General features: G+C 39.6%; 1 protein-coding gene across 14 annotated transcripts in view; it reads left to right on the forward strand.

Moving 5' to 3' along the window:
- DPY19L3 (dpy-19 like C-mannosyltransferase 3) overlaps positions 1 to 22,278 on the forward strand; it is an 81,800-nt gene that overhangs the window by 35,173 nt on the left and 24,349 nt on the right. For 12 of the 14 annotated variants that reach the window (XR_012427401.1, XR_012427404.1, XR_012427405.1 and 9 more), the window contains exons 9-12: positions 13,287 to 13,418; positions 15,103 to 15,204; positions 18,261 to 18,334; positions 18,512 to 18,670. Coding sequence is in view for 8 of the 14 variants with exons in the window: in XM_005588733.4 (XP_005588790.2) it covers positions 13,287 to 13,418; positions 15,103 to 15,204; positions 18,261 to 18,334; positions 18,512 to 18,670 (467 nt within the window). In the remaining 6 variants the exon portion in view is untranslated. The remainder of the gene's footprint in view (positions 1 to 13,286; positions 13,419 to 15,102; positions 15,205 to 18,260; positions 18,335 to 18,511; positions 18,671 to 22,278) is intronic. The other 2 variants (XM_074023047.1, XM_045380162.2) reach the window with 1 other exon arrangement.

Here is a 22,278-nt window from a genome sequence, read left to right on the forward strand (position 1 = left end):
TCATTTAATCACATTTTTTCATGTGCAAAAATATGATTTTATGTATTGTGTACAGTTTTAAAATGGCTTATAGTTACTATTCTAAAGTAGTAATAACTTAAATATTTCCCAAGTATAATAAAATACTTTCTCCAGATCTAAGGCAGCAGTGTAGCCCAAGGATTTGCTCTCATTTATTCCATATCAAAGGAGATGCAGCCAGCTTCCATAACGGATTGAATTAAGAAACATGAAAGCCAACCAGCAAATACACATTGCCTGTCTGCTGAGACACTGTAATAGGATGGGCACTACAGGAAATGCTAATATGTGTAATTTATTGTCGTAGCCACAGTTTGCCTTTTAGCTTGGGAAACAAAGGTTACACATCAAGAACAGGCAGACAAATGATAGCTGCTAATTAGCAACACTGATATATCTAAAAGAAGAAAACTTATTTTTAGGCAGAGAAGTGTTTACAGAAGTGAGAAGCTAGAACTGGACCACCGAGATCACAAACGAGAGTAAAATTTGGGTGGGATGTCGGGTGGGGGCAGAATAGGAAGGTAGAATACAGCAAGAGCAAGTAGATAGGACAAAGTTTATATATGTATATAAAATGTTCAGTGTTTCTGCAGGTGTGCCAGTGGCCACTCCTACACTGCTGGTAACCTATACACTCCTATAATCCTTCTTTAGTGTAGTTCACAGCAGGTATCAAAAGCCTAAAAATGTATTTGCCTTTTCACCAACATTTCTACCCCTATAAATTTATCCTAAGTAAATAATCTACCATGTTCATTTTAGCTGTATTGTAATAAGAAAAAGCTGGGCAGAAAAGATAAAAAGAAATAAAAAACTGGAAATGACTTGAGCCAATAGCAGTAGGGTATACTTAAATAAATGATGGCATATCTGTGCAATCAAGTGTTACATAACCATTAGTTTCCCCCCGTATTTTTTTGAAAAAGCAAAACATAGAGAAAATGAGTAAAGGTTCTGGAAAAACACACAGTAAAGTATTAACAGTCAGCTACATGATTGATGTTCTGCATATTCTTTTTGTTCTTTAGATCTTTGATTTTTTCTGATAATGAACATGTATCTTTTTTTTTTCTTTGAGATGTGAGTCTCACTCTGTCTCCCATGCTGGAGTGCAGCGGCGCGTTCTTGGCTCACTCCAACCTCCACCTCCCGAGTTTAAGCAGTTCTCCTGCCTCAGCCTCCCAAGTAGCTGGGAATGCAGTTACATGCCACCACACCTGGCTAATATTTGTATTTTTAGTAGAGACAGGGTTTTGCCATGTTGCCCAGGCTGGTCTTGAACTCCTGACCTCAAGTGATCCACCTGCCTCAGCCTCTCAAAGTGCTGGGATTACAGACGTGAGCCACTGTGCCCATCTGAATATGTATCTCTTTTAAAATTAGAAAACAAAGGTACTGTTTTGGCTCACACAACATTTTAAAATAATATAGCTAATTTATATTTAGTTCTAAACTTTGTTCAACTTTTGCATTTGAAGCTATGTTGGTATTAGAAGTAGTTTTAAGTATCAGACTTTAAGGAGGAACATTATTACAATGAAAGGATCCTGAGTTATAAAACTAAATTGCTGCTATCAGCTCTGAAAGTAACTGGCTCTTTTAGCTTAGGCAAGTGATTTAACTTAGTTTCTTCATGAATTAGAATCACTTCTCTCTAACCATGTCAAATGGGAAAGAGTTGGAATAATTGGTATAGAAAAGGTAATACAAATTCAGAGCTCAAGACGGTGACAAGAAGCAGTACCTTCTTCAGTCCATTTTGTCATCTTTTCATGAATGATGAAACTCTTACCAGCAAAAACTCAAGTTTCCAGTCAGAAATGTGAACAGAGTAAAACAGAACAGCGAGCATATTATAAAGTGTATACTTTAGCTTAATTAAAGGCTAAAATATGGAGGTTAATAAAGTGTTCTTAATTTATGTGGAAACAAGACACATTCATGATAAATGCTTAAGAGATCATGTTAAGTACCCTATATGGTTCCAGACAAGAGCAGGTAGAGACATTTCTCCCTGTTCCTCCCCAAAGTACATTTAAAAACCTTAAGACAGTATATGTATATAACAAACCTCAGAGGAATTTCAGAGGTAGTGAGAAGAAATCAGACTGCCTAGAGACCTTGAGACCAGAGGGAAAATTTGACAGCGAGTTTCTTGGGTTTTCTTTTTGCCCCATATATCCTTGACTGGGTGCTGAAGAAGTCAGAAACCTGGGAATACCAGTGGACTCAAACAAACAAAAAGCCTCCTCCCTCTAGCCAAAGGACCAGCAGAGAGGAAGCCTAAGAAGACAGAAAACATTCAAACATTAACTGCCTTATTCTAGCCAAATGCTACAGAAAAAACCACAGCCCCACTCCCACCTCCATCAGCAAAGTTCAGTGGGAAGCCTAGACTCCTACCCTTACCCAGCTGTCACTAGGCATGCCTCGCTTCCTGCCAGACCTGTGTCAGAGAAGTCTAGTGGGGAACCAGAACTTTCACCATCTCCCAGAGACATCTGTGAAGGCCGCTTGGGAAACCTGGACTTCAACTCTCGCTCAGTGGTAATGAGACATCCTGTCCCCTCTCTGTCAGGATGGTGTCAGAGGAGGCCAACAGGGAGGTGGAGACTCTAACCACCACCCAGATGGAATAAGCCTTTCTCTATCTACTGCCCTACCCCATGCTGTCAGTGGACCATGTAAGGAGCAGTGGTGACGCACTTCTATCTCTCCCAGCCAGGATGTGTCAGCAGGGACCTGTAGAGAGCCTGAACTTTCACCTTCACCCAGCAATAAGGAAGCACACCTTCTGCTGACCCCCAGATGTCAATGGAGGGCAAGTGGGCATCTTGGACTTCCATTTCCGTCTGGAAGTAACGAGGCAGCACCCTTCTTTCCCCGTTAGTGTAGCGTTGGCATAGTTCGAATGTTTTTGTGGTCCCCCACCAAATTTATATGTTGAAACCCAAACGCCCAAGGTGATGGTATTAGGAGGTAGGGCCTTTTAGGAGGTGTTTAGTGCCATTATAAAACAGGCACAAGGGAGCTGTTTCACCATGTGAAGAGGACACAGCAAAAAAGTGCCATGAGTGAACCAGGAAACAAGCCCTCACCAGCCAGTGAATCTGCCAGTTCCTTGATCTTGGACTTCCCAGCCTCCAGAACTATGAGAAGTAACTCTTTTGTTGTTTATAAGCTACCTAGATTACAGTATTTTGTTACATAGCAGCCTAAATGGACCAAGACACATGGTGTCACAGGAGGCCTGCTAACATGGCAGATTTAAATAAGATCCAGGGTCCCATAATATAATAGGATACAGTTAAAAATCACTTCTTAGGCCAGGCACAGTGGCTTATGCCTATAATCCCAGCACTTTGGGAGGCCGAGGCAGGCAGATATTTGAGGTCAGTTTGAGATCAGCTCGGGCAACATGGTGAAACCCTGTCTCTACTAAAAATGCAAAAATTAACTGGCTGTGGTGGCATGTGCCTATAACGCAGCTGTTCAGGAGGTTGAGGCAGGAGAATAGCTTGAGCCCAGGAGGCAGAGGTTGTAGTGAGTTGGGATGGGGCAACTGCATTCCAGCCTGGACAACGGAGCAAGACTCTGTCTCAAAAAAAAATCACTTATTGGCTGGGCGCGGTGGCTCAAGCCTGTAATCCCAGCACTTTGGGAGGCCGAGGCGGGCGGATCACGAGGTCAGGAGATTGAGACCATCCTGGCTAACACGGTGAAACCCCGTCTCTACTAAAAAATACAAAAAAAAAAAACTAGCCGGGCGAGGTGGCGGGCGCCTGTAGTCCCAGCTACTCGGGAGGCTGAGGCAGGAGAATGGCGTAAACCCGGGAGGCGGAGCTTGCAGTGAGCTGAGATCCGGCCACTGCACTCCAGCCTGAGCGACAGAGCGAGACTCCGTCTCAAAAAAAAAAAAATAAATAAATAAATAAATAAATAATCACTTATTATATTAAGAATCAGGAAAATATCTCTTGAGTGAGAAGAGACAGTCAATAGATGCTAACACTGAGATACACAGAAATTGGATTATCTTATAAGGAATTTAAGGCAGCCATCATTAAAAAAAAAAGCTTCATTGAGCAGTTACAAACACACTTGAAGCAAATGAAAATACAAGCTCTAAGCAAACAAGGAGAAGACACAAAGAATAAGCAAGTGGAAATTTTAGAACAGAAAAATTCCAATAATCAAAGCTTAAAACTCAATGAATGGACTCAACAGCAAAATGAAGTGGTCAGAGGAAAGAATCAGTGAACTTGAAGATAGAACAATTTAGAAATTACCTAATCTGAACAAGAAAAAATAGAATGAAACAAAAATGAACAGAGCCTCAAGGACCTGTGAGACTATAATGAAAAGTCTAACATTCAGGTAATCAGAATCCCAGAAGACGACAAGAAAAGAGTGTACTGAAGCTGAAAAAAGTATGCAAATAAATACTTTTGGAAAAAATGTTGAAATTTCCTCAAATTTGGCAAAAGCTATAAACCTTCAGAATCGACAAGCTGAGCTAGTATCAAACAGGAAAAATCCAAATAGAGCCACACTAAGACACGTTATAATCAAACTTCTGGAGAGTAAACATAAATTTTAAAAAGTTTAAAGTAGTCAGAAAAATACTGTACCTATAGGGGAAAACCAATTAGAATGACAGTGAATTCCTCATCAAAAACCATGGAGGGGCTGGGCCCAGTGACTCATGCCTATAATCCCAGCACTTTGGGAGGCTGAGGCGGGTGGATTGCTTGAGCCCAGGAGTTTGAGACCAGCCTGGGCAACATGATGAAACCCCATCTCTATAAATAATAATAATAATATGATTAGCCAGGCATGGTAGCACGTGCCTGAGGTCTCAGATACTTGGGAGGCTGAAGTGGGAGAAATTGAGGCTGTAGTGAACTGTAATTGCACCACTGCATTCTAACTTGGGCAACAGAGCAAAACCCAGTCTCAAAAATAAAAGCAAAAAAAATAAAAATAAAAACCATGGAGGCCAAAAGGAAATGGCATAGTGTTTTCAGATGGAGAAAAAAAGAACTGTCAAGGCTGGGTGCAGTGGCTCATGCCTGTAATCCTACTACTTTGAGAGGCCGAGGTGGGTGGATCACAGTGTCAGGAGATCAGGACCATCCTGGCTAACACGGTGAAACCCTGTCTCTACTAAAAATACAAAAAATTAGTTGGGCGTGGTGGCAGGCACTTGTAATCCCAGCTACCCGGAAGGCTGAGGCACGAGAATGGCATGAACCCAGGAGGTAGAGCTTGCAGTGAGTCTAGATCATGCCATTGCACTCCAGCCTGGTCGACAGAGCGAGACTCTGTCTCAAAAAAAAAAAAAAAAAAACCTGTCAGCCTATACTCCTATACCTAGTTAAAATGCCCTTCAGGAATGAAAGAGAAATCAAAACATTCTCAATTAAGGAAACTAATATTGCCAGCAGTCCTACCTTAAGAGAATGGCTAAAGGAAGTTGTTGAAACAGAAAGGAAATAAGGAATTTAAGAGCATCAGAAAGGAAGAAAAGGCAATGAAAAAAGTAAAAATGTGAATAAATATAACAGACTTTTCTTATTCTCTTGAGTTTCTAAATTATGAGGCTCGGCGTGGTAGCTTATGCCTGTAATCCCAGCACTTTGGGAGGACGAGGTGGGCAGATCACCCAAGGTCAGGAGTTCGAGACCAGCCTGGCCAACATGGCAAAACCCCATCTCTACTAAAAATACTAAAATTAGTCGGGCGTGGTGATGGGTGCCTGTAATCCCAGCTACTCAGGAGGCTGAGGCTGGAGAATTGCTTGAACCCAGGAAGCGGAGGTTACAGTGAGCCAAGATTGTGCCATTGCACTCCAGCCTGGGAGACGAGGGAAACTTCGTCTCAAAAGAATATATATATTATATTTGATGGTTGAAGCAAAAATTATAGCACTGTCTTATGCGGTTCTCTGTATGTAAAAGAAATACTTAAAACAATATAAAATGGGAAGGGTAATGAGACTTTAATGGAGGTTAGGGTTCTATGCCTCACTCAAACAGTTAAAATGTCCATACCACTAGTCTGTAATAAGTTATTAATGCATAATGTAATAGCCAGAATAACCACTTTAAAAAACTATACGAGGCGGTACGTGAAAAAACAGTATAGATAAATAAAAATGAAATTCTAAAAATGTTCAGATAACCCATAGGAAGGCAGGAAGAAGAAAGCAGGAATTAGAAACAAGCAAACAAAAAAGAATAAAAGAGCAGATTTAATACCTAAAATAGCAATAATTACATTAAAGGTAAATGATCTAAATATACTAATTAAAGAGATGGCAGGGTGGATTTAAAAAGCATGACCCAACTGTTGTCTAAAACACACTTCAAATACAACAGTATAGATAAGTTGAAAGTAGAAGGGTGGAGAAAGATATAACATGCAAGTATTAATCAAAAGAAAGGAGTAGCTATGTTAATATCAGAGAAAGTAGATATCAGAGCAAAGAAAATTACTAGGGACAGAACAGAACATTATATAATGATAAAAGGTTTAGTGTACCAAGAAGGCATAGCAATCCTAAGTGTACCTGCACCAAACAACAGTACTGCGACATGGGTGAAGCAAAAACTGACCGAACTGAAAGGAGAAATAAACAAATTCACAATTGTAGTTTGAGACTTCAACACCTCTCTCTGGACAATTGAAAGAACACCAGACAGAAAATCGTCAGAGATATAGAACCCAACAACACCTTCAACCAACAGAATCTAATAATCATTTACAGAAACTCCACCCAACAACAGCAGAATACTCATTCTTTTCAAGCAGTCACAGAATACTTACCAACATAGACTATCTCCTGAGCCATAAAACAACAAACATAAATGAATTAAGATTATAGAGAATATAATCTCTGACTACAATGGATTCAAATTTGAAATCAGTACAGAAAGATAACAGGAAATGTTTCAATACTTGGGAGTTAAACTCACTATTACATGTATAGTAGTAATAGCCAGAATAACCACTTTAAAAAAATATAAAGATATACACTAAAAAAGAGTCAAAGAGGAACCCTTGGAGAGCATTGAACTCAATGAAAATGAAAGTGAAGCATATTTAAATTTGTGGGACACATCCAAAGCAGTATTAAGAGGAAAATGTGTAGCACTAAAATACTTACATTAGAAAAGACAGAAAGTCTGAAATCAGTCATCCAAGCTTTCACCTTAAAAAAGGGAACGAAATAAATTCAAGCCAGGAGAAGAAAATAGTAAAGAGCAGAAATCAATGCTATTGAAAACGTATGAATAATAGAATTAATTAAAAAGAGCTAGCTTGGTCGGGCACGGTGGCTCACACCTATAATCCCAGCACTTTGGGAGGCTGAGGCGGGTGGATCACCTGAGGTCAGGAGTTCAAGACCAGCCTGGCCAACATGGTGAAACCCCATCTCTACTAAAAATACAAAAATTAGCTCAGCGTGGTGGTGGGTACCTGTAATCCCAGCTACTTGGGAGGCTGAGCGGGAGGATCACTTGAATCCAGTAGGCGAAGGCTGCAGTGAGCCGAGACCGTGAAATTGCACTCCATCCTGGATGGATGGATGGATGGATTGGATGGATGGACGGATGGACGGACGGACGGATGGACGGACGGACGGACGGACGGACGGACGGACGGACGGAGCTGGCTCTTTGAAAGATTAGTAAAATTGTGAACCTCCTCCATAATTGCCTTGGAACATTAAAACTTTTCAATCTTAACAGACTTCCAAAGTTCTGAGTCTCAGAAAGAGTGGGAGGTGGGTGGGTGTTGAGTGCTTAATGGATACAATTCACATTACTTGAGTGATAGATACAGGAAAAGCCCAGACTTCATCAGTATATGTTATATACATGTAACAAAACTGTACTTGTACCCCTTAAATGTACACAAATGTATAAAGCAAAGTTTTGAGCCTCTGTGGTACTATTTATGTGGTAGCCAGTATAGCATAGTGGTCAAGCACACAGGGTCTGCAACCAGGCTGCCTAAGTTTGAATGAGTCATACGTGGGTCATATGGAAAAATTTTGGTATTTTATAGATGTTAACTGTGGTTATTATGAATGGTGATAAGGAGCCTGAACACGATCCATTGAAGACAACTGCAGTTATTATACACAGAAAGGATATACAGTTGTCCCTTGAACAACACAGGAGCTGCGGGTGCCAGTGTCTCCCCCCAGCAGTTGAAAATCTGCACACAATTTTTGACTCCCCAAAAACTCAACCACTAGTAGCCTACTGTTGACCAGAAGCCTTATCAATAACATAGTTGATTAACACGTATTTTGTATGTGATGCATTATGTACTATGTTCTTAAAGTAAGCTAGAGAAAGGGAAATGTTAAATCCAAAGGAAGAGTAAATGTACTTACTGTTTATTAAGTGGAAGTGGATCATCACAAAGGTCTTCATCCTCATCGTCTTTACATTGAGTAGGCCGAGGAGGAGGAGGTACAGGAGGGGTTGGTCTTGCTGTCTCAGGAGTAGCAGAGGAAGAATAAAATCTTATGTATAATTGGACTTGTGTTGTTCAGGGGTCAACTATATTCTTGCTGCCTTGTTTCTATACTGTACTGTACTAATAGAACCGGGAAAGAATATCCAGTATACCACTGATAATCCAGGACTTCCTAATACACAGTACTGCTCAATTTTACATTTTTGGCTGTTCATCAGCAATGTTTCATTTGAATGTATATAAAACTATACAATCTTGTTGTTACACAAACTGCCCCTTTTTCTGGAAATAGGCTCACTTGATATAAAAAGAACTGTAAACATCAAAAAACACCCACAAATAAAGGCAAGCAGAAAGATGTTTTTGGAAAAAAAGCATTTGTAAATGAGTTAGTATCCTTAAAGAGTTCCTACACATCCATGAGAAAACCATTTATAAACCGATGAGAAAAGGGAACAAAGGACACAAACACTGCCTAGAAAGAAGAGCATCAAAAAGAGTCAAATGCATAGGTACAGATTTAACCCAAAGTGATAACTTGTGCTTTACAAAACACCACAAAGCATTGCTGAAAGTTTTAAACACCTAGATTGGAAAGATAATGCATGTTCTTGGGTTGGAAGACTTAACTTTGTTAAGATGGCAGTGCTCCCCAAATTGATCTACAAATTCAACACATTCCCTCTCAGAATCCCAGGAGGAGTTTTTGCAGAAATTGACAAGCTGATCCTGAAATTCATATGGAAACTCAGGGGACCCAGAATAGCTAAAACAATCTTCAAAAAGAAGAGTAAAGTTGGAAAACTCACACTTTCCAATTACAAAACTTACTAGAAAGCTATAGTAATCAGGACAGTGTGATACTGGCAGAAGGGTTGACGTAAACCCAAGGAATAGAATTGAGAGAGATAAACCCTCACTAGAAATGGTCAGTTGATTTTCAACAAGGGTTTGAAGATAAGTAAATGGAGAATTAATGGTCTTTTCAACAAATGATGCAGGAATAACATATCGACATGCAAAAGCATGAAGTTGAGCCCCTTCCTCTCACTGTACACACTAACTCAAAGCGAATCACAGACCTAAGTGTAAGAGCTAAAACCAAAACTTTTAGAAGAAAACATAGTAATAACTCTCCATGACTTGGAGTAGCACAGACTTTCTTAGATACAACACCAAAAGCACAGGTGACTTTTACAAAAGCAGATTAGTTGGACTTCATCAAAATTAAAACTGTTGTACTCAAAAGTGTAGTATTGAGAAAGTGAAAAGACAGCCCATAGAACGAGAGAGAATATTTGTAATCATATATCTGATCAGGAATTCCAGAATGTATGAAGAACTCTTATAACTCTTTCAGTGATAAAATAGCAAAGGATTTGGGTAGATATTTCTCTAAGTAAGATACATAAATGTCCAATAAACACATGAAAAGATGCTCAACATCATTAGCTATCAGGGAAATGCAAATCAAAACCACAAGCAGATACCAATTTACACCCACTTGGATGGCTAAAATTAAAAAACAGAGATAAATGTCACGGATGTGGAGAAATTAGAACTCTCATACGTTGATGATGATGGGATTATAAAATGATGTAGTCACTTTGAAAACCAGCATTTCCTCAGCGTTTCCTGATTTTAAATATAGAGCTACCATATGATTTAGCAGTCCCACTCCTAGATACATACCAAGAGAAATGAAAACATAACCATGCAAAAATATTTGTATATGAATGTTCATAGCAGTGTGATTCATAGCTACAAAGTGGAAACCACCCGAATGCCCATATCCCTTCCATAAACAATGTAGTCTGGCCGTGCAATAAATAGTGTTCAGCAATAAAAAAGAATGTTGATACATGGTGCAACATGGATGAAACTTGAGAACACCGTGCTAAGTAAGAGAAGATAGCCAAAAAAGATTGCACTTTATTCCATTTCTGTGAAATGTCCAGAATTTACAAATCTGTAGAGAACAGTGCATCAGTGGTTGCTGGGGCTGGGGGTAGGGGATGATGGCGAGTGATGGCTAGTGGATACGGGTTTCTTTTGGAGTGATGAGAATGTCATAAAATTAGACTGAGGTGATAGTTGCACAATTCTGTGAATATACCAAAAATCATGAAGTGTACACTTTAAATGGGTGAATTTGATGGTGTATGAATTATATCAACTAATAAAACTGCTAAGAAGGAAAAACTCTTCCTTCTCTAACCAGTAATTGTACTCAGGAATCTATCCCTAAGGAAATGTTTTTATTCATCCATTCCTCCAATGTTTATTAAGTGCCACTCTTCTGGTGGGTATTCTTTAAGGTGCTGGGGATACAGCAGTGAACAAAATACATAACTAATCAGAATTCGATTAGAAATTCTGAGAATCAGATCTGAAAAAAATTTTAAAAGGATGTTCACAATGTTAATAAAAAGCCAGAAACACCTAAATGGTCCAGTGGCAAACAAATTATGGCATATGGTGGAATGTTACATAACCATTTAAAATTTAAGTTTTCACAGAATAGTCACTGATGTGAGAAAAGGATATGGTAGGATGTGAAAGATGTAAAATCCTGTACATGAAATACTATATACTGCTATGAAATCAATATTATTTCTTTAGGTAATGGTGCTGGGTTTTGACTCAAGAGCCTACCTATCGATTGCTATTTCTTGTTTGTGTTTTTCTGAAGTGTCTAACTCTCCTAGAGTAAGATACATTATCTTCATGATCCTAAAGATCATCCGCATCCATTTCCCTGGGTTCCCACTGACACTAAGCAAAGCGCTGAACTGCTGCAAGCCTCACTTTTCAATGCTTCTATCAATAGGTTTGTTTCCCTTGAGGTTAAGAGAACAAAACCATGGAGAAAATCAGATTTGCTGCTGAATAAAACTGGTATTTTTCACATGTCAGTATGAGTATGGCATTGTCTGATTTGAAAGAGAAGAAGAAAACTAACAGAATAAGTGTCCACTCTTTGTTAGGAACTGCCTTTTTTTCCTTTGTGGCATGTTTTGTGTATTCAAGTTAGTTGTGTTTTGCTGCTTTTAGTATCAACCTGTCAACAATTTTCACTACATCGAGAGTTAATCCTTAGCGCTCATTATGTGCCAGGCATTTCCTCCCCACCCGCCCATCCCCCTCTTTTTTTTAGAGACCAGGTCTTGCTCTGTTACCCCGGCTGGAGTGCAGTGGAGCAATCATAGCTTACTGCAGCCTCAACCTCCTGGACTCAAGTGATCCTCCTGCCTCAGCTTCGTGACCAGCTGGGACTACAGGCTTTTGCACTACCATACCTGGTTAGTTTTTTTTATTTTTGTAGAGACACAGTCTCGCTGTGTTTCCCAGGCTGGTCTTGAACTCCCGGGCTCAAGCGATCCTCCTGTCTCAGCTTCCCAAGATGTTGGGATTACAGGCATTAGCCACCGTGCTTGGCCACCAGGCATTTTCATACATTACCACATCTGGTTCTTGTCAGACCCTACATCAACTCTGTGAGGAAGGTGTCATCGTCTCTGGTTCACGGATGAACCATTTAGGTCACATAGCTGGTGTGCAGCAGAATCGGAACTGCAGTGCCGTGCTGTTGGTGCCGGAGCTGATGTCATTGCCCACTGTACTGTGCTGCCTGCTGTGAAGCTGTGAGGTCAAAGAAAACAAGGTCATGCAGCAGGAGGGGTTTGCAGTCTGATCAGGGTATCTGGGCACACACTCACACAGACAAAGCAAGGAATGAAACAGTCCTAAAGTATAGAGTATGGAAAGCTAGGAAATAACAGAGCACACAATAAAGTACTTATTGTTGACCATAAACAGAAACTGAAATAGTTGAAAAGAAAACTGAAGATTACAAATGGCCTTTGCCAATTCCCAGAAATAAATACATTTATGTTGTTGTTTATATCCTCTACTTCATATCATCCCTCTTTACTTCCCTTTTAATTAATGTTAGAAGATTTGTTATTAAAAGGTAAATAAACAGTTGGTATGTATATGATTTAGTTTCCTTTTTTAGATTGTGTTTCTTTTTTTTTTTTTTTTTCTTGTGATGGAGTCTCGCTCTGTTGCCCAGGCTGGAGTGTAGTGGCGCATTCTCGGGCTCATTGCAACCTCTGTCTCATGGGTTCAAGCGATTCTTCTATCTCGGCCTCCCAAGTAGCTGGGATCACAGGCACGAGCCACCACACCCGGTTTTTTTTTTTGAGACGGAGTCTCGCTCGGTCCCCCAGTGTGGAGTGCAGTGGCGTGATCTCAGCTCACTGCAAGCTCTGCCTCCCGGGTTCATGCCATTCTCCTGCCTCAGCTTCCCGAGTAGCTGGGACTATAGGCACCTGCCGCCACGCCTGACTGATTTTTTGTATTTTTTAGTAGAGACGGGGTTTCACTTCTTAGTCAGGATAGTCTCGATCTCCTGACCTTGTGATCTGCCCGCCTTGGCCTCCCCAAAGTGCTGGGATTACAAGCATGAGCCACCGCACTAGGCCTTTTTTTTTTTTTTGGATTTTTAATAGAGATGGGGTTTCACCATGTTGGCCAGACTGGTCTTGAACTCCTGGCCTCCAGTGATCCCACCCACCTCGGCTTCCCAGAGTGCTGGGATTACAGGTGTGAGCCACCACGCCCAGCCTAGATTGTGTTTCTTAAAGCTATGTGTGTTTTCTGCATTATTTGTAAGCTGAGATTGTATCCAACTCATGACCAACATGTCGGCATGTGGTGATCTCTTGGTAAAATATTTGTACTCATCTAATCTTTGGTTCTTGCAGGCGACGTGGCTGTATGGAATACAGATAACAAGTTTACTCCTGGTCTGCATTCTTCAGTTTTTTAATTCCATGATTCTTGGATCACTGCTCATCAGTTTTAACCTTTCAGTATTCGTTGCAAGAAAACTTCAGGTAGGACTTTTTTTTTTGTCGTTTATTGAAGTAACCTTTTTTTAATTGCGTGGCTTATTGAACCTTATTTTCATACAGCATACAAAGGGAAATTTACGACCTGACTTCGCACTAAAAAGCGCAAGTGGCATTGTGTGCTTTTTCATATGCGTGTGGTAGCATTTCTGTTTCAAGCTTTCTGAGGTCATCTTTTTGTTTTGACAGTTATTTCTTAGAGAAATGGAACCTTACCTTCAATGTGGGGATCGGCTAAAGGTGCTTGGTTGAATGCCACTGATTTAAAGTTAAAGTAAAAAGAGAAAAGTTTTTAATTTTCATGAGTGTGAACTCAGGAGCGAGAAGAGTCTCCTGCTTATGTTGGGAGCGTGTTCATCACAGTCTTTCACGTTGGTGGATACCCTGTTGTCATTTGATGTAGTAAAGCTACTCTTTTCCCCATCCTTCCATACCATACTAGTTACTTTTAGGTGAACCACAATTAACTCTGTTTTGAGAATTTTGAAAATCCAAATAAATAGCTTTAGAAACAGTGAAACATTTCCTAGGGTATTGTCAAATCATGTTTGAAAACAATGACTTGCTCTTTTAGCTTTATTTATATAATTAAATTTCTTGTATTTACATAAGACATGAGTCATTTGTTTTTGCTTAAAATTATAACATCCTGTTTCACATATACTAGAAACATTTCTGTGTGAAGAAGCCATTGTTTTCCACTTTGAGAAAAAGAAATCATTTTTCTTATTAGTCTTTTGAGTGAGAATTGTTATGGACAAAGGCTTTTAGTTGACTATCAAAAACAGCAGTTCACAGTCATCCTTTTAACCTTAATTATAAATAAATATTACTCGTATTTGAACTGTTAAGATATTATTATATTTAACAATGTATAAAATTATCTGATGATTATAAGAAAACTATTACATGTCAAAAGGCACAATGTACTTCTTTTTACACCTATAGGTCTTTTATGTAACTGAGTTGTAACTATGTCTGTGATGTGGGAATTAATGGATAAAAGATGTAACAGGGCCGGGCAAGGTGGCTCATGCCTGTAATCCCAGCACTTTGGGAGGCCGAAGAGGGCAGATCACGAGGTCAGGAGATCAAGACCATCCTGGCTAACATGGTGAAACCCCATCTCTACTAAAAATACAAAACATTAGCTGGACGTTGTGGCGGGCGCCTGTAGTCCCAGCTACTCGGGAGGCTGAGGCAGGAGAATGGCGTGAACCCGGGAAGGGGAGCTTGCAGTGAGCTGAGATCGCTCTGCTGCCCTCCAGCCTGGGCAACAGAGTGAGACCCCGTCTCAAAAGAAAAAGAGAAAAAAAAAAAAAATGTAACAGTTTGTTCGGTCAGCATATCCTGAATACCTTCCAAATGGCAGACCCCAATCGTCCAGTTGCTAAGGTCTTAAAAAATAATTAGGAAAAAAAAAAAAAAAGACTAGGACACATTTCCTCATCTTACGAAACTCATTATTAAGTGACTCATTTACTACTAGAAAATCATAGATATTAAGACAGTGTAATCCCATGAAAATGAGTAGGTTGTATTTTCCACGTGTATTTTCCCTTTATGTTATATGAGCCAGTATTTTTAAATCCTTAAGTAAGCTTATCTTCAGTGTTTATGAAGTTATTTTAAAACTTAAGAATTAAAACATAACTCTTTTAATTTCTAGAAAAATCTGAAAACTGGAAGCTTCCTTAATAGGCTTGGGAAACTTTTGTTACATTTATTTATGGTTTTATGTTTGACACTTTTTCTCAACAACATAATTAAGGTAAGTTAATAAAATGATATATTTAATGTATTTTTAATTAACTTATGGCATTGGGATAATTTTTGAAACTTTCTTTTTCATTTTTAATAAACTAATTTTTTTAGAGACTGGGCCTTGCCATTTCCCAGGCTGTCCTTGAACCCTTGGTCTCAAATGGCCCTCCCACCTTAGCCTCCCAGGTTGCTAGGACTACAGGTGCCACCACACCTGGCTTCTTTGAAACTTTCAATTTTAAATAAATTCTTGCTTTATAAAGTGTATTACCGTGACTGGAGAGTTGCCGGTTTTACTTCAAACAGGCTCAATTTTAACTTCGTCTTAGTAACAACGATTATTTTATTGATTTTAGTCATTCATTTCTATGTACTCTTATGTTCCACCTTGAACTTACTCACCTTTTGTTATGAAACTTTTAAAAGCTTAAAAAGCATTAAACAAATATTTCCCTAAATTTAAATTTTTTTATTTTTAGTACCATAATATACACATAGCTTTCTGTACTGTGGTACTTAAAGAAAAAAGACATGATTTTTATTGAGTTCAGTTAATAAGTAAACTGGCCTTACTATCTACTTTCTGCTAGAAAGAAGAGTTAAGCTCATTTTTCCCAACATTTAACTGACTTATATGTAACATGCCTAACGGAACAACTCATTTAGTAACGTAGGCATCCATTGGTTTTATGTCCAGTAGGTGCTTTGCTAAGATTTTTACATCGCCCCAGGGGCTCTGCTTAGTTTAACATACTTTTTAAATGTTTTTATTGGCTTTTTAATTTTTTTTCAGGGTAGGCTTTATTAAAGGTATAGTTCTTGGACCTTGATGTCCCATTTGTTTTTATGCTAGAGCAAAACTACATTGATTTCTTCAGATAATTTTGCCTGTCCTAGAAGGTTGGTCGCAGGATAGGAGGCATCTGCAAAACAAGCTCTTTTTCCACAAGAGAACTGTGGTCCTTGTTCACATCTGTTGACTATCAAAGAAAAAATGTCTTCACTCAGCCAGTCACTACGTCACTGTGTTCTTTTTTTTGTTTTGTTTTGTTTTTCTGGACAGGATCTCTCACCCAGACTGGAATGCACTGGTGTGGTTACGGCTCACTGCACCCTCGATCTCCTGAGCTTAGGTGTCCTCCCACCTCAGCTTCCTGAGTAGCTGGGACTATAGATGCATATCACCACGCTAATTTTTGTATTTTTTGTAGAGACAAGGTTTTGTTGTGTTGTCCAGGCTGGTCTTAAACTCCTAGGCTCAAGCAGTCCACCTGCCTTGGCCTCCCAAAGGATTATAGGCGTGAGCCACCACGCTCGGCTGTCAGTATGTTCTTAAACTCCATACAGTCCAGTACTTGTCAATAATTTATTTTTAAATTTCTACTTTTGTTTCTGTTTTTGTTTTTTTGAGACGGGATCTCACTGTGCCACCCAGACTGGAGTACAGTGGCACGATCTTGGTTCATGGCAGTCTTGACCTCCTGGGCTCAAGCAGTCATTCCACTTCAGCCTGAGTAGCGGGGACTACAGGTGTGTGCCACCACACCTGGCTAATTTTCACAATTTTTGTACAGATGGGATCTTGTCATGTTTCCCAGGCCGGTCTCAAACACCTGGGCTCAAGGTATCCCCCAACTTCAGCCTCCCACAGTGCTAGGATTACAGACACGAGCCGCTGCACTCAGCCAAAAGCTTTTTTTTGAGTTGATGAATACCCCATTTCTCCTGGTGGGATTATTACACACTATATGCTTGTAAAAAAATATTCATATACTCCATAAATGCATACATCTACTATGTGCCCACAAAAATTAAAAAGCTTATTCAAAGCCAGGTATGGTGGCTTATGCCTGTAATTCCAACATTTTAGGAGGCTAAGGTGGGAGGATCGCCTAAGGCTAGCTAAGAGTTCAAAACCATCCTGGGAAACATAGCAAAACCTAAACTCTACTAAAAAATTTTTTTTCAAAAAAAGCTTATTTGAGTGGAACTGCTAGCATTTCTGGAAAAGTGGCCAAAAGATACACAATTCTTCCATTGACCCACTATACATATTCAGTGACCTGTTCTTGGATTAAATCAGTAAAGAGCTGCATCCCTGAACCACCATTTTTTGAATCCCCAAAGAATAACATCTGTTGAATTGCACTTGATGTCTTGTCAGTGACCTACAACAAGAGGAAGTAGAGAAACTTTTCCTTGAAAGTCCTTGCTGTTTTTGCTGTACCCATGGGAAAAATTTATTTTGAGTCTCAGTTCTAGGACTGTTAGGATCTCTTCTGAGCAACTGTTTTGTTTTACTCTTATAAACCTGTGAGTAACATAAATATATTGACCTACCTCTTTGCATTTGGTGCTGGAATGCAAAAGACCAGATTTGTGGCTCATCTCTAATGAATATATTGTGTGTACTGAACTCAGTTGTGGCTTCATGTTTTTTCCCTATCTTCATTTTTCTTCGAATAGAATTTCTTCACCATTTGTGTTATTATATATGGATTTTTAAGCCACAAATTTAAAATAGAATTATATGAGTTAAAATTGTAATCACTAATGATGAACACTCATATTTGTCTGTCCACCCCTTGAGGGTTACAACTGTCTTGAATTGTCTTTGAGTGAATAAGTCTTGGATCGATTATATCTGCAGACCAAAAGCCCCAAAGCCAGACAGGCCTTGTGGGTGGTGTATCTATTTGAGGTTTCAGATCATCGTCTTGTCAGTTTTCTGGTCTGAAAACTTACGCTCACTATGCCTCAGCCTTCTCCCTCTCCCTGAAACCAAAAAATCTCATCTTTTACCTATTTTGCATATTTAACTTATGTATAAGATGTTTTTTGAATAAAGGATTATACTAAAATGGGGAGTGGGGATTGGAAGGAGTTTGGAAGTCCCTGGTTTGGAATTCCTCAGTTCTGAGAACTACTGTGAGCATTTACTGATTTTATACACCCACACGCTCCTTTGAAATTGGACACTGAATATATAAATTCAATGGGAAATTATCAGGAAACTATGCCTAAAGGACTAATAGCAATTTTTGTTTTCTCTTTCCTCGATAGAAAATTCTTAACCTGAAGTCAGATGAACACATATTTAAATTTCTGAAGGCAAAATTTGGGCTTGGAGCAACAAGGTATAACTGAATTGAAAATCTATGTTTGCTATTTTCTGTTGAATCAGCAGGGACTTTAAAACTTAAGTTGTCATTATGCCTTCACCTATTAATTACAGACTCCCTTTGAGGAAAGATGTAATGTCATTTCTTTGTCTTGTATTGAATTTAATACTTTGCTTTCCATTTGTTCCCTAGGGATTTTGATGCAAATCTCTATCTGTGTGAAGAAGCTTTTGGCCTCCTGCCTTTTAATACATTTGGAAGGCTTTCAGACACTCTGCTTTTTTATGCTTACGTATTTGTTCTGTCCATCACAGTGACTGTAGCATTCGTTGTTGCCTTTCATAATCTCAGGTATGGTATATTTCAGAAATCTAATGCTCTCCTATTAATGAACTTGTTCCATGTTGCAGAAAAATTGCACAGTTGAAAGTCAGAATATCAGACACGGAACAGAGTAATAGTATTCATCTTAAAGGGGGAACATACCTCTTTTACAGTGGACTACACTCCCAGTAGTTAAGAGACAACAGAGTAACGATCAGATTGCATACGGTCTGGGCCTAAGTCTTGGCCTGCACACTTGGGGACAAAGTGATCCTTGAGTCAGTTACATAACCTTTCGATATGTCCATTTCCTTATCTTTAGAATGGGAAGACTAAGAGTACTTACTCTACAGGGTATTTGAGAAATAAGTAAGTCAGAACAACATAAAGCACTTAAAATAGTGTCTGGTGCCTAGACTTTGGCAGGTACAAGCCATCATGAACTGGTTTCATTATCACTGTTGACTCATAAGCCTCTGTTGTGTTGCCATCATTAGCATCCTGTGTTTTTCTCCCTTCCACCTGTAGCTGCTTTTTTGTATTCCTCTTGAAATGTAAGAGTTGATTAATTATTGCTCATTTGTTTTCTTGCATCTTGCTTCAGGGCTGATAATATTGGAGTGGACCATAATTATTAGTATCTACTGAAAGTTTTGAGTAATAACTGCTAGTTTTAAAAAACTTAGCATGTCTACTAATCTACTGAAAGAAAAAAATCAAGAGTATAAAGGCTTTTTAAAAACTTGTAAGAATATCTACCCATCAAGCTGCTGGGGGATTTGCATTGACTGTTCGTGTTAAACAAAGAAAATTAAGTGTAAGAAGTTGAAGCTACTGTCATTTGTGAAAACTTAATGAAGCTCAGGAGGAAGCCCTTTTTCTGTAGTTACCTTGCCAATTAAGATGCTGGTGAACTGTGATTCACAGCCACGAGAGAACTGTCATTAAAATGAGTCCAGAGCAGTTGAGAGGTTTTATGATTATTAAGAATGAAGCAACATTGAACCATGAAAATATTTCATTGACCATAAACTATTTTACTATCTTTCAGAAGTGTTCTTTTTTATACCTAACCCAAGATAAAATTGAGCCCTGTGAAAATAGATGGAAGTTATTCTGGACAGTGTGATTTAATATTATTCCAGACATACCAAGTGTCGACAGGACTCTAGACTGCACACAAAGCAGGAAGTTCAGTGGGCCTGTAGTATCTTGGTGAAAATATCTGCCATGCCCTGTGTGAATCTGTGAGCCATCTCTGGAGGCTGATTTGGTATATGATCATAGATAAAAGATTTTAGAGCATCTTCATCTACCAGATAGGGGTATTAGGATTTTATTAGAGGAAAAGCACTACATTAAAGTAATTAAAGAATCATAGTACAGTCACGTGTCACTTAACAAGGGGGATATGTTCTGAGAAATGCATATTAGGTGATTTTATCATTGTGCGAATATCATAGAGTGTACTTACACAAACATAGATAGTATGGCCTACTGCACACCTAGGCTATATGTTATAACCTACTGCATCTAGGCTACAAACCTGGACAGCAAGTTACTATGTTAAATACTGTAGGCAGTTGTAACACAATGGTAAGTATTTGTGTAACTAAATATATCTAAACATAGAACAGGTACAGTAAAAATACAAAGGCCAGGTATGGTGGCTCACGCCTATAATCCCAGTGCTTTGGGAGACTGAGAAGGATTGCTTAAGGCCAGGAGTTCTAGACCAGCCTGGGCAACATAGCAAGACCCCATCTCTACAAAAAAAAAAAAAGAAAAGAAAAATTAGCCAGGCATGATGTGTGCAAACTGTGGGAGGATCACTTGAGCCCAGGCATTTAAGGTTTCAGTGAACTATAATTGCACCATTGCCCTCTAGCCTGGATAATAGAGGGAGACCCTATCTCTATTTAAAAAATACTGTATAAAAGATTAAAAATTATATACTTATATAAGGCATCTTTCATAAATGGAGCTTGCAGGACTGGAAGTTTCTTTGTGTGAGCCTGTGAGTGAATGTGAAGGCCTAGGACGTTACCATACACTATTGTAGACTTTATAAACATTGTGCACTTAGGCTATAGTAAATCTATTTAAGAAACAAAGTGACTATGCTATGACATTATGATGGCTATGATGTCACTAGGCAATAGGAATTTTTCAGCTCCATTATCATTTTACGAGTCCACTGTGGTACGTGTCATCTGTTGCTGGCCGAAATGTTGTTATGTGGCACGTGACTACGTCCAAATGTGAATTAACTTTTAAATAAGGGCCTTTTGTCAGTGCCAAGTTTTTAAAGTATTGCTACCTTTTTAGTACTAGGAAGGATGATACTATGACTTGCTTTGTTTTGTTTGTGTTTGAGATGCTCTCACTCTTGCCTGGGCTGGAGTGCAGTGGTGCAATCTCATCTCACTGCAACCTCTGCCTTCTGGGTTCAGGCAATTCTCCTGCCTCAGCCTCCTAAGTAGCTGGGATTATAGGCACGCACAACCACCTCTAGCTAATTTTTGCATTTTTAATAGAAACGGGATTTCACGCCGGGCGCGGTGGCTCACGCCTGTAATCCCAGCACTTTGGGAGGCCGAGGCGGGCGGATCACAAGGTCAGGAGATCGAGACCACGGTGAAACCCCGTCTCTACTAAAAATACAAAAAATTAGCCGGGCGCGGTTGTGGGCGCCTGTAGTCCCAGCTACTCGGGAGGCTGAGGCAGGAGAATGGCGTGAACCCGGGAGGCGGAGCTTGCAGTGAGCCGAGATCGCGCCACTGCACTCCAGCCTGGGCGACAGAGCGAGACTCCGTCTCAAAAAAAAAAAAAAAAAAAAGAAACGGGATTTCACCATGTTAGCCAGGCTGGTGTTGAACTCCTGACCTCAAGTGATCTGCCTGCCTCAGCCTCCCAAAGTGTTGGGGTGACAGGCATGAGCCACTGCACCCTGCCAGATACTGTAACTTTTATGCAGCACATCTGCATTAGTGTGAGAGGTACATCTGCATTAGTGTGAGAGGCACATCTGCATTAGTGTGAGAGGCACATCTGCATTAGTGTGAGAGGCACATCTGCATTAGTGTGAGAGGCACGTCTGCATTAGTGTGAGAGGCACGTCTGCATTAGTGTGAGAGGCACGTCTGCATTAGTGTGAGAGGTACGTCTGCATTAGTGTGAGAGGCACATCTGAAAGGGGCACAGCATTCTGTGTTCATGGAATTAATCAGAGGTTTCCAGTTTGGCTGGGTTATTGGGGAGGTGCTGAGGACTTCTCTTAGGTATCTAGAGAGGATAAGAGCACATACTCTCCTTGTCTGTTTTATTTTTATTTACTTTTCACACCTTGCCCTGTTTATGGATATTCTCCTTGTTTGGAGCATCCTTTTTGTACCAATAGAGAAACCAGTGTTTGGGTTGTAATATTTCCTTTAAGATTCCAGTGATGAATTACCAAATGGTGAGAACAGCCTTAGAATATCGTTTTAATTTTCCTGTGTATCTATGGTAGGAAAAAAAGGATTTCTGGGAAATAAAAAAGGTCAGGTCTTTAGTTACATAGAGAAGCATCACAGGTGCCCATTTCTATTGGGTATGTATGAAGGGATCAGTAGACCTTCATGAAAGTTTCATCT

This window comes from Macaca fascicularis, chromosome 19 (genome assembly GCF_037993035.2).
Source record: "Macaca fascicularis isolate 582-1 chromosome 19, T2T-MFA8v1.1".
NCBI lineage: Eukaryota > Metazoa > Chordata > Mammalia > Primates > Cercopithecidae > Macaca > Macaca fascicularis.